Below are 14,146 nucleotides of genomic sequence, written 5' to 3'. Positions count from 1 at the left end.
TTTCTTTCTTTAATTGAAGTTTACTTGTAAAAATCAAAATTTAACAGAAAATTCACTCTGTATCAAATGATAGCTTTCGTCTTTTCCTTCTTTATGCTTCGATTTGCTTTTAGTAAATACAGTACGAGTACTTTTTTTTAAAAAACAGTCCACTTTGTATGTATTTTCTCTTCAGAATTAAATAAAAAAGTAAATAAACGAATTATTTTGATTTGAGATTATTGTAAGAAAAAACATCGAAACAAATTGACTGCTTTTATATTATTTAATTGAATGGCATTGAGTTGGATTAAATCTTTTCAAGATTTTGACAGACCATCAATCTATTTTACCATTATCAATATTATTCCATTTAGGAAACGGCTATTTTATCAGAATCCATTCCTTCGTGTCAATTGTAGATATTGTGGTATTGTTTATTAATTTAAAAAAATATATACCAAATAAAACTTCTCATCGGATATAATAAAATATCCGCATTACTCGAATTGAATGTGGTAAATTACAATCATAAGCGATTACAAATAACACAGTAATGTCAATAATAAAAACAATTTATTGTATTATATGTAATAATACATAATATCAACGAAACGAAAATAGATATGGAAATGTAGAAGTAAGTTAATTAAATTTACACTTAAATTTGATGATTGGAAAGCAATCATCAAATTTAAACCATTTTACATCCTTAAGTTTCTTGTTGGAACCATGCCATTTATTTTAAATTGTCCAATAACTGCATTGCAATTTTACTAGAGAGGCTTGCACGAATTTCTTTTTATTTAAAACCTTCTTATGGTACTCTTGAGATTTCAGGCGAAATGCATTTTCGGATTTTTTTAAACAAAATAACTGCTCTTCAGTGGCCTTTTCAGCTCACTGATGCCCATTTGATGGTTGAAGTATCTTTTCTTCAACCACCAAATACAAATTTAAAAGAAAAAAAATAATGTAACCATTTTAAATTTGTATTTGGTGGTTGAGGTATCGTTGACGTGTTACTTTTTAATGGGCATCAGTGAGTCGAAAAAGTAAATAAATAGGGATTGTTTTGTAAAAAAAAACGAAATGCGTTTAGCCTGAAATTTTGAATCTCAAGGGTGCCATAAGAACGTTTAATAAAAGGAATCTGGCGCTTTCGTGGTGTTTTGCAGGATTCTAATTTGGTAATCGGCCAGCCAATCACATTTCCAGGTAAATAAACCCGAAGATTGAAACTCGAAACCATTGCATATCCCAGTTTAGTATTTATTACCACGCTGTGTAATGCCTCATTCTCATTGGTCAAATGGAGGTCCGTGCTTGCGGGGATTGAGGTTATTCAACGAAAAGTAATCATTGATTTTCTCGGTTAAACGATAATCTAAAATAATCTTTTTGTCTAATTTTAAATATGAAGTGCCATTCACAGCCGAATTCCAATTTTTAATGACTAAGCCATCAGATTTCTCTGAAAATTACCAGATTTGAACTCGACATCATCGAAAACCCCTAAATATTTTCTGTTTTTCTGCTCGTAGTATGCTTTTGAGTAGACTAATTCGCCTATTCAAATGCCGACATATCACTAGTTAGATAAAAAGAGGATCCGTTGAAGGTTGAAAATGAAGTTTACTCAACAAAAAGTATTTGTCGAAACGGTATCCAAATGTTAGAAAACAAAGTTTCTTTTTTTATATATATTACAACACAAGTAGTTATTCGCAGATCTGAGCTGAGTGAAGTTTCTTTCGTGTGTCTAAAGGTAGGAACACACTAGACGTTTTCTGCTTATAAACATTTATGACAGAAAAACATATTTCTGTTTTTTCCTAGTTCGACTGTGCTACATCGGGTCCTCTTTTCTGCTAAATTTCTCAAATAATAAGACGTTTCCGGTGACGTTCTCAAACTATCACTCGTGTCACCCTCCAGAAACAGAAGTTGAGCGGTATCGAACTCGCTTTCAGCCATCTTTCGGTCGTAAATAATTTGTTTTTTGTGTCATAAAGTGCACTTTTCTGCTCATAAGCCTCCAGTATGTCCCTTAACATCCAAATAGGCCAGTTTCCCGTAGAAACTCCTCCCGGGAGGCAGATTGCCCTTGTGTTGCGTTGTCTTATTCCATCAATAAATTCCAAATCCTTTATATATTATAAAAATCTTTTACAAAAATTATATTTCTTCATTTCAAATTCATGTTCTCAACATACATTTTGTACCGTTTTCCATTTTTTTTTAATTTTGTTTGAAGAGTAGGATCGATCAGAGTGGGACGTATTTCGATCCACAAAGAAAATATAGGAGTGCATAGATCAGATTTTACTGTTAGACTAACTCTGCACTGATTATTTAGCTTTTAAGCTTATAAATTTATAAATCTGTGTACTAAGTTATATATTATACGAGGATTTAATATATTTAGTTACGTTAATTAAAAAAATTAAATGAAGCTATAATATACTTTCATAAACTTTTTATAATAATAAATCAGATTCGATTGAAGAAAAAAAATAATTCAAATAGGAAAATAAATAAATATTTACTGTTATTTAAAAAAAACTATAATGATGATAAATATTTTCGGAATTTATAAATAAAATCCCCTTCCATCAAAATATGTCACTTATTTAATTTTATATCAAAATTCAATGGAAAGAACGAAGAGAAAATTGTTGAACTTTCGTTCTTAACCGTTGAACCTCGCCAAGAATAATTCAGTGAAAGCTCATTTTACATTAAATGTAGGTCGACGTTAGTTTTAATAATAAAATATATTTAGTATCGATGAAATAAACATATTGACGAAATTCTCGCTATGATTAACCTATCAAGCCCTATCAAGTTCCGAGTGCTGTTCAATAATGAACGAGTGGAGTTTAGGTTAGAGATGCGAGACGACTACTCAGCGAACACTAACTTGCTTTCTGGATATCGCATCAATGTCAATAGAATAAGGTTAGAGGAGACTAACGCATATTTACAACAGTCTTTATTTAGACCCCGAGTTACCTGTACAGTAAACTATTATAAATATTAATTTTAATTAGGAAAAATGACGCAAGCCATCTCGGATGATTAATAAATCTAATTTTTAACTCTGTTTAAATTCCTTTATTCCATTTTTTTCCTAAAGATATACTGTTTTATTATCGTATATAGAACACTACTGTATAAAAATCACTTCGGTAACATTTTTCATATTCGCTTTGTGACACAAACTTATGGAAAATGTGTTTCGACTGCATTTCAACGATACCACTCCATCATGCATTCTCTAGATAGTGATAAATACTGTATATGTGTGTGTGTATATATATATATATGACATATCAACCCTATTGTACAATGGACATTTCGCCAAACATAATTCCCTTTATTGCCCTAATCAACTTTCCTGTCATTGTTAAGCAACAAACTGACGTATTTTATGGCAAACGAACTTCGGATTAACAAAAAAGTTGTAAGGCAATAAAAACAGAACGGGAAACTGTAGTTCGGCATATCCCATTTTCAAAATGAATAAACGTGACTGCAGCAAGTTATTACATTTTATATTCAGTGTTAAAATGTAGCTTCTCCCTCCCTCTCTTCCGACAAAGAAATAATTCTGTTCAAAGATGGCTGAGTCATTGCTTAAGCCATAAACGAAACTATTAAAGGAAATAAAATCACCTTTCTCAAAATACGTTACATTGTTGTTAGATTCTTTACATCCGGATGTTTATCAACTATATTTTCATTTTTTTTACCCATTAAAAGTTTTAATAATAAGTTAAAATAGTTTTCGCATCGAAATATTCTGAAAGAGACAATTCTAACAAAAGAAATATGGAAAAGAATAACCGCTTTCGTAAAAAAACGCATTAAAAAAAATATATATATACATTTTTTCTGCTGTGAGGACCGTCGAGACAATTAGAATTCTCGAAAGTAACGGTTTTTAAGTAGATTTTGTGCATTTATATTTGTTTATTCGGATCACAGTCGCGATCTCGACAAAGCAACAATAGACGAGGGGCATCCTTCGGGGATTCTATAATCTCCATTCAAAACCCGGATCATTTATTTACCCACAAAAAAAGTTGGAAAGTTGAATGCTGGGTTAGGCATCCGGATAATTTTCATATAAGAAAGAATACTCGCTGTACCAATCGTCTCCAAACGGGCATCGGAAAAGCTTATGTAGGGCCGCATCGTAGGAAAAAAAAGGAAGTGCAGTTAATAAAAATTTGGAAAATGTATTGTTGTCAGTAACGACCCTTCTCTGTTATTCGCACTGTTCTCCTTCATTTGAAAAAAAGACGGTGCAAATAGCCTATATCGGACGAAAAACGGAACATTTAAGGCGATTTATGGTGATAAAGCAGTAAAAAACAATCACGGAAGCAATCTAGGGAATTTTTAAAAGCCATATCTATCCGAATTGATCAAGAAATACAAGTAAGAGAAACCACGTTATAACAGAATACAGATAGATTGTCTGACTGCAATGAGAAACTGCCATCCGACAGAAAACACTTTTACAAAATTTATCTTTGCTATGTCCGGAATCACCCCACCCACTATAGACGTCAAGCTGATAGTCGCTATTTTTGCATAATAGTCCGATATAAATTGCCAGATGGTGAAATAAAATACATCAAATACGCCCTACGTCAGTCACAATGTTAGAGACTCGGGCCAAAAAAGGAATACTTTGTAAAATATGATCTAAGTCGGAATATAATAAAATACGCTCGAATAACTCCGCATACAAAAATATCACCGGGATAAATATATATAAATGCGGATCGGTTAGATCCGTCTATCCGCGGATTATTCACGCGCCGATAAATTCTAGAATAAATATCGTAAATCCACTACAAAATTTTTCTATCCCCGGATAATCGAATTGCTCTTGTACCCTTGTATTATATTTATATTACTCGATAACGCTACTGTTTCGGGCTTGAAATATTAACTATAAACCGCCATTATATACTGTATAAATGGAATATATATCTTCCGTTGTATTTTATTAAATATTCTAATATATTTATCTGCGGATTAACCGGGTGTCATTTACGCAACTAAAAACACAAACAGCATAATTTATAAATAATTTGTTTTTTTTTTTTAATTTTTATTTTGACTCTTAAATGATTTTGAACAGATATCTTGACACAGCTGTTGGCCATTTTCCAATTTACATTTAACAACATTTTGGATTTAGCAAAAATCAATCCTACAACATTCAATATGCTATTACTCTTTCAAAACTGGTAGCTCCATCTAGTGCCACCAACATGCACTAGGCGTACAACATTCTACTCATCTAAACAATAAAATAATAATAATAAAAAATAAAAAATAACACCACATTCGCGACTAATAACACATTAATATATCAACGATTCGACAATTGTTTTTCCTCGTCTTTAAAGTAGCTGTTGTTGTTGTTGTTCATTTTTTAATCAATAACAATATTGAAAAGTGGAGTAAACGGAATTAAGTGTCGATTTTTTTTTATTTTAAATTATTTATACGGTAAAATTAGGCGCTAGAATAGGCTTTAGGATTGACAAAAATGATTGTTTTTTTGTTTTTTGTATAGAATAACTGTACAAATGTACACACCAACTACACTATACATTAGTTATAACTTCTCTCAATAGATGGCACTAGTTGACACAATCGTTTCATTTGTTCATAAACACTATTATGGAAGGAAAGGCAAATACCGAATCCTTCTACTAACAATATATATATATATATACATATATATATATAATTATATGCATAATTTATCTGACATAGATCACAATTAACACACATTTTAATGAAAAATATTCCAAAGTTACCACAATATTTATATATAATTTTTTTTACTTTTTATTTTATTTTTTATTTTTAAATCTTTATTTTGTATTTCGAATCCTGGTCGTGTAATGCAAAAATAGTTCTTCTTCTTCAGTCACAAGATGGAGCCACTGACCTTGTTTCCGCTTTTCGATTTCGAATTGTTTAGAGAAATTTGTGCGCTGTTTGGCATTCCTCACGGAAAGGCAAAGAGTGATGAAGATTTGTCAAGATCACAGGTGATTTTTGTTTGTTTGTTTGTTTTTTTATTGCAAACAATTGCTTCCAGGATCGCGAACAGGCCGTTGGATCTTTCTTCCAAAGCACCTTTTGTCGTTGTTGGTCGCGGGCGAAAATGGACCATTCCCATTGGTGGAGGGATAGGTGGTGTTGGAATGAGATCCTTCCCCGTTAAAATTCATCTGTTCAAATTTAAATAATATACAGCAATTTAATACAAATTAAAAAAAAAATTTTTAAATCTAATTTCAAATTTTATCCAATAAGATTACGATTTGACAAATCGTTTAAATAAACGTCACAGAATTTTAAATTCTTAACCAATTACATTAACGTATTTTAACTTTGACGTCTGAAGATTTTTTTTTTAAATAAAAATTACTCAAGTTAAAAAGAAAAAACTTATTATTCATTACGATATTAACAAATATTTTAATTTAAAATTCATTATAATTTCTATAATATTAATTTTGAATGTTAAGTAATGAAATTTTAACCGTATTTTTTGAAGGGGAGAGCATTTTGCTAACCGTATTTACGGTTTAAATTTGAATTAATTGTAAAATAGAAAGGTCGAAAGTTACGGAAAATCCGAGAGAACGTGTGATGAATTATTATCGGAAGCGAATTGTAGCTAATTGTTGTTTACAGACCCACTAAAAATGGTGAAAATCTATAAAAATTAAAGATTTACAGAAAGAAGAAGAAGAAGAAGAGGAAGAAGAAGAAGAAAGGGGGAGGGTAAAAAACATTTTACGGTAACCGTTACCAATTTAATCGTGTCTTTTTTCCTGGCTGACTTGTCGTCATAGTAACGGCACGTGCTATTGTAATCGAGATCCCGCAGTCGTGACAGCCATTGACGTCACCAAAGTGTGTTTTATCAAAATTACGTTCGATTTTAAAATAGAATCCATGATTTATTTTATTAAAATGCGTTCAAAAATAAAATCTTGTTGTTGTTATTACTTTTTATCTGACACAAATTCGTTTCGAAAATAATCTTACATATATTTATTTATTCCATTTTATACGGAATATCTAGCAATTCTTCTATAAATAACTTCTATTAATTACATCAACGAATCTCTCTCATTTTCTTCCTGGTAAACTTTCTTATCTTTATTCAAACGTATAAAATTGGACGAGTAAATTGCCAAGCTAGACTTAATAAGTGGGAGGAAAATACATGGCAGTCTCTTTATTATGATTACAGGAGGTCTTAGATGATGCTAACTATTTATACTCATTCGATAATAAAGTAGAATATCCGATATTGTCATTTGGCAAGCGCATTAATCTCTTACTTGTTGATCTATCCTTTGGATATAGGCCTACAACGGGGCGAATATCGTGTATAATGCGCGCGTTATATGCCGTCTACTTTAGGCATTTTTCCTAATTTATCGAGGAAATTATCCTTAAGAATCGATGGTAAGTGACAAATGAAACCTGGCATTTCGTATTTAATGCATTTCGATTTACAGAAAGAAGAAGAAGAAGAGGAACCACAAATTAGGTAACTTACTACGATTTTAAAGGGTTGTTGTTCACAAATCGTCCGACGTTTTTGGCCACATTTCTTTGTTTACCTTGAAAGAAAGAAAGAAATAAAAAAGAATTTAATTCAGTATCTTATCGTCGTTTTTATATATGGAAATTATTTTAATATTAAAATGATTTATTCGAAGAAAAAGAAAATTTTTATGACTATATAAAAACAAATTTTCGAATTTGAAATTTTTTTTCCAGATGTGCAATTGCAGCAATAGATGGCAGTAAACGTTTTATCAAAGAAAAATACAAAGGAGTCTTAGTGATTGATTGCCTTTATATCAGTATAGGCAGCTGCATCTAAAATATTCAGACGAATTTAAAATAAACCTGAAAAAGAGGAGTTAAAAAAAGGGGTTTACTAAACAGAAAACAGTGGCAAAAATCAAATTAAAAACAAAACTTTACTTGAATAAGTAGATAGGAATATTAACGAACCATTATTCGCGGCAAAGAATTCTGATACAGAAATACTAGCGAGCAAAGGGGGGATCTTTTATTTAATAGTGGAAAGCATAATAGCTCAAAGCTTCGATAAATATGTGAAGAAGTACTTATTAAATATTTATGACCATCCGTTGGCTAAATCCGGACGTTTTATAGTCACTTTTACAGTGCAGTCATTTTTTCCTTGGAGGCAGGTCAATATTTAAACAATTTGCTTCGCCCCTTTTGCAGTACTCAAAGAGATGCAATCATAGTTCAACAGATTGAAAGTTAAAACAAAGAATAAAAAAAAGAAGAAGAAAAAACTAGTCCTTTTACCTTAATTAAATGCAAATGGGTAAAAATTTCTAAATTTCTACATAAATTTCTCAGAGTGTTACAAACTAATCAGGATATGCAGAGAGAGTATATCCCCTAGCTAAAGATTTACAAGCTTGGATGCAATATCATCCACAGACTCAGGATATAGTTCTCTACCCCTTTTCTGCAATACTAGTGGTTTTTACGACTTGGCGGTACTGCCTTTCCTATTTATTTTGCTCCTTCATCACCATTGAGAAGACCAGATTTCTCCAGTGTCTCTGCTATCAGCAGCGATTACCTTACTCACAATGAGGTTCTTCCATTATAGAACCCCATCAGGTTGTATTTGGTGGAAGCCCTATCTGGCTCTCAACCTCTTTACTCTCGCCAACTACGTCCTCACACAATAAATGGAATTGAATTCGAGTTTCGTGGGATTTTACCAACTTTCTCTTATAGTAACTATGCATTTTTAAGGTGTACCATTGGAAATTTAATACAGAAAACTCCATTTAACTTTTTATCATTTATAAAATATCTCGGTGGACCTTTTTTTTTTAGAATTATTCATTTATCGTCTAGCCTCGGAGCCAAGATATTATCCATAAACAGGGACGAGCCTGTCATAACTTCTTCATTTCTTTTTCTTTTTAACTAGAGAAGAATTATTTTTCATCTTCAGATAAGTTTTTATAGCGAAGAGAACCACCCCCCGATCATATCGAATTTGTTCAAAAAATCAAAAAAATCAACAAAACTTCATTTAACTCTAGATAAATACGATTATTGTAAGAAAAATAATTAGTTTTATGTTTTAACAACATACTAAGTTAAATTAATTTCTGTTATGCCAATTTCCCAAAGGATTTCTAAGAGGAAAGAGAAAATAAAAATAAAATAAAATAAAACAGAAAAACAAAGGATTACATTACTCCTGTCGATTAATTATTCGAAAGAGGGAGGGAGACAAAAAAAGAGAGAGAGAGAGAGAGAGGAGAGAGGAAAAAAAGGAGAGAGTTTTAACTACTACTTTCAAATGTAATTTGTATGACCTAATTATTATCTTGCAATTTAGACTTATTTATTTTTCCCAAGCGATTAAAAGGACAATAAAAATTTCTACGAAAAATAACACAAGAAAATGTATTTGTATATGATAATTACTCTACGTAGGCAGGAAGTTTTTATTTTTATCTATTCATTTGTATGCTTTGGAAACACCGAACACATTTTCTCTGTTTTTATACTATATAATCATTTCGAGATGAAATTATATAGATTTCTTTTCTATTATTATTATGTTTTACATCAGAGTCTACATGCATTGAATAACAGAATGCATAAATACATAAAAGATGAAACCGGAATACATTTCTCTCTTTCCTTTGACATCTTATTTTACTCGAAAATATTTATCACTATACCTATTTCTTCTTCTATTACTATTAATTAAATATCGATTACGGGTGTTTACACTGTCCAATATTATTATATTAATTAATTATGAAGAAATTTACGTGACACGTGGAAAATCGCAAGAAAAATAAAGAAAATTCGTTCTAAATATTTTTAAATACGAAAGAAAGTGGTAATTTCTTAATAAGGGATTAAGAATTTAAATTTTTTATTCTCTTTTACGAGAGTAAAAATTAATTTCTTTGAAAGAGAATCGAAGAAATGGAAAATAAAACTAAAAATTGCATTAGAAAATAGGTAAATATAAAAAATTATATCGAGAATTTTGATGATAAAAGTTTTTTCTGATATTTTCAAGAAGGGGATGGGAAAAAACCGAAAACATTATTGAGATAGCCCGAAAAGAGAATTATAAAATTAGCGTTGGTAGCGTGATCGACTACGTAAAACCCTTATATTTCTAGAATAAAAGAATGTTTCAGGAAAAACAGGAATATATTATAGCGGCCCCTTTTCCGTTTACTGCTCGATAATCGTATAAAATATTCTGGAAAAGCAATAGTTTTAAAAACAGAGTTGCACAAATTTCTGACTTCCTAGATTAAAAAGTTCGCTATTGGTAATGCAATATCTCTTTACTGTGTATTTGCGTGTAGAAAAGTTTAGAACTGGACACGCAAAATACCCGTTTCGAAAGATGAAAAAAGAAAGGAGGAAAAAGAAACAAAAAAAAAAAAAGATCAGAAAAAGGATATTTCTATAACATATCTCGATGACAACACTAATTTAGTCGGCATATTCAAGTGTCGTGAGGGAGATCTTTACCCAAAGATACTTCTTTCGTAATGGCATCCAATCACGTGATCGAACATCTGGAAGTTTTTTCCCCCTTTTTAAATGTTGCTAAGTCTCGTAATTATCTTTCTTATTTTTACCAATTTTATTAAGTTGAAAATCTAACTATTTTTCTGTAGCAATTTACCAGATAAGGATCTAACTCTCCGAAGAAATTACTTAGTAATGTGTTAAGTTTTTACCGGAAGAAATGGCAGAAAAAAAGAAGAAAAAATGAATGGGGGGAAGTAAAATTATATTTTTATATAAAAATTAATTTTTGTGTTAGTTCTTATCTAACATTTCTGGCTATTTAATTAGCTGTACATAATAAAGTAAATTTAATCGAATCTATTTACAGTATCGTAGTTATCTTTAAAGGGGTGTTTTTTTTCCCTTGTTTACAATTAGTTTCTTTGGATATGTACTTTTTTTTGGTTCGTCTTTAATGAGTTTCTTACACATTAAAAGTATCCAAAACAATTTCATAACTACTTTAAATGTTTAAACTGCATTAATACATTTTTTTGCTCGTCTCTTGGCGTAAAAATAAATCGCATTTTATTAATTTTTTTTTTTATTATTAAAAGAAGCCATTTAAAAACGTAATTATGAAGTGATGTCAATAGATTTTTAAATTTATTTTTATGAGAAATCAAACTGGTGATTATTATTTTTTTTCGTAAATATTTTATTGCGTAGAGGACTATTTTAGTCTTGGAAACACAAGGTTTCTTTTCATCGAAGTCCTTTATAATGTTAAGTGGAACGGAACAATAAATCTATCTTTATAAAGATATATATTTCCCGTCGCATGTTTTATTATAAACAGTAAAAGTCTTTTCTAAAGAATCTGGTTCTTGTCAATAGAAGTCTTCATTTTCTTGCAGACCTTAAAATGAGAAGCGAATGGTTTCAGTAAGGTTTCAAAATTGATTTGAAAATTTATTTTTTCCCATTTTTTCTTTTTCTCTTATCCTACAGGTATTTATCATCGAATCTCGAGTTTTAGAATAAAAATTTGAATATAAGGCTTCTTATTTTACATTATTCCGAATGCAATTTAAAAAAAAAAAAATGTAAACTGTTTTGGGAATAATAAAGGTTAAGAAACCAATTTCCAGGCAAAATATGATTTTTCTATCACTAAATTAACTTTAAATGGGAATGTTCTTCGTGTGGTATAGAAGAGAACTGAAAAATCGTCGCGTGTGGAGTCTTATAATTGAAATTAAACCAAAATTATTCGAGTTTTAATATATATATATATATATTTTAAAGAAAAGTTGAAAATTTCTTAGAGCCATACAAAAAAACAACAACTAACTATTAGTTTCCAGAGAATTAACCGAGCTTAAAGTTTTCCAATCTTGATATATTCCTTCTGGAACCGATTTCAGAAAATCCTCCTCTAAAGAAAAGAAAGAAAAAAAAATGATATTTTACATAGATGTAAGCTGGAAGCGGGTGGATGCGACTCAGATTTTCTTGTCATGAACAAAGTGGTGTCAATTTAACAGCGAGAAAGTAAAGATACCCCCGAGTGTCATTGGCGTCACTATCCCAATTTCCCAAAGCAGCTTCACTGACAGATTTCTATACAACTGTCCCCATAAATGGCTTTCCATTCCGAAAGCAACGCTCCGAAGACAGAAGTGAAGTACGATGGTCGTTTATTCTTGTCTTCTTACCATTTACTATATATACACGCAGCCACTATGACTCCACATGTTGCTTGTTTTTATTGCTGGAATTTTTCTTAGGTGAAATGCCCCTGCAATGGATTCCGAAATGAGAATTCAAATGAAACGCTTAAACAATTTTTTTAAGTGGTGATTCTACCTTCTTAAGACGTCGAAAACTCTCTTCGGTATAATAAGACGGGTGAATTATTTAACGTAATATATAAATCTGGAAGGAAATTGTGTTTACATTTAGCATATTTTTGCTTTTCCTTTTAATGGCACTACATTACTTGTTTTAATTACAGCTAAGTGAGAAATGATGCCGTTATTACTAAGCCGAGTCTCTTGGCGAATTATGTTTTATATTTTTGTTTTATATATATTATGATGAATATTTTTTAATTATTTCTTCCTTTCTATAAATGGAAAGTTTTCATCATTTATCTTCTTTCGCCCTGTCCTTTCTCGTTCCGTTTTACAATGTTCCTCTCCGGCAACGAATAAATAAACAAGGATTGCTTCTTTTAACACTGATATTACTAAATTTCTTTTAAAATTAACGACAGATTTCCTGTGTAATCTTCGAGTCTACGTCACTACTATTTTTATTTTTTATTCTTATGTTTTGCTGTAACGAGCGCATTTATCAAAACCTTTCGTCGTAGTCTAGCCTTTTGCTGTTTATATTTCATTATCCGTATTTGCAACATGGAAATTACGTTTTTGCTTGGAATTATTTGTTTTTGCCCTCTTCTTTTCTTCGTAGTTTTATAGAAAAATAAACAAACAAAGTCGGAGTAAGGAAAATACAAAATAAGATGGAGACAGCGCTGATTTGACTAAGTAAATTTCAATTCTGAAGGTTGAGAGTTTAATTTCGACGTTAATTATAAGTAAAATATATTTCGGAAATGAAAAAAGATAGAAACAAAACTGTAAAGAATTAGAATTTTCATTTCGCGCAACAGTAATTTTCCAGAGAAATATTTTTTTGTATTGATTTTAATAAAGAATTTCCAGAGTTGAAGAGTAAATAAAAAATATCTGGAACAACCTTCAATTTTATCACTTACCCGACTAGCAAGTTTTAAATCCGCATAGGAGTTTTACAGATTGCAAGTAAATCCTAGTACCAGAGAATGACCACTAAATTCAAGGGAAACAGTGCGTTTGCCTTTGACTATGACAGGATAGCTGAGATAAGCACGTAGCAGGTTATAGACTGTGACAAATCCAATTTTTAAAGTTCAGCTTGGAGAGTAGGAGAGGCGACTGATCAATATGTCACTACCTGACAGAACTGTTGTCCCTCAGGTATTCCACTCTCCTATGTTATAGTGCGGCAGATTAAAACGAGAAGGGGACTTGGCACAAAGCTTCAATGTGCCACGTCTTTTGAACTTTACACTCGATTCCAATATATGTGTTTTTCAATTTACAGTTTAAAGTCGGCTGGTGTTACATGCCGTAATAACAGAAAAGCTGTATAAAATGGCGGAAAAAATCCATTAGGTTTTTTGAATCGCTTCTATCGCTTATCAAGCGTATCGAGCATGTTAAAAACTCTACTTGAATTTAATTAAATTGGTCGCCTCGGCAACCGTTTGATATTTTATACTATGTGAACATGAGGAATTCGAGCTGGAATAAAAATGGAATGGATAATCATGGCTGGCAAAGGAACAAGTGTTTACTACAAAATGGCTTTTGTCAAGAGGTGCAAGGCAAAATTAAAAGAAAGTCTCTTCTTACCCAATTAATTCCATTCTTAACGTCAACACGACAACTCGAGCTTTTATTCATACTCTTAAGCAGGCATTAATACCCCAAAGATCGTCTATTAC

General features: G+C 31.0%; 1 protein-coding gene across 3 annotated transcripts in view; it reads right to left on the bottom strand.

The window, feature by feature from the left end:
• Positions 1 to 5,072: 5,072 nt before the first annotated feature.
• LOC136969654 (uncharacterized) overlaps positions 5,073 to 14,146 on the bottom strand; it is a 176,096-nt gene continuing 167,022 nt past the window's right edge. For 2 of the 3 annotated variants that reach the window (XM_067263939.1, XM_067263942.1), the window contains one exon: positions 5,073 to 6,245. In XM_067263939.1, coding sequence (XP_067120040.1) covers positions 6,090 to 6,245 — 156 coding nt within the window. In that variant the 3' untranslated portion in view covers positions 5,073 to 6,089. Of the gene's footprint in view, positions 6,246 to 7,591; positions 7,656 to 14,146 lie in introns of all 3 variants that reach the window. The other variant, XM_067263940.1, reaches the window with a different exon arrangement.

The sequence above is a fragment of the Centruroides vittatus genome, unplaced genomic scaffold (assembly GCF_030686945.1).
Source record: "Centruroides vittatus isolate TY-2023 unplaced genomic scaffold, ASM3068694v2 contig_18, whole genome shotgun sequence".
In the NCBI taxonomy this organism is placed as follows: Eukaryota; Metazoa; Arthropoda; class Arachnida; order Scorpiones; family Buthidae; genus Centruroides; species Centruroides vittatus.
The sequence above is the reverse complement of the archived record's forward strand: the minus strand, read 5'-3'. Positions and strand labels throughout refer to the sequence as shown.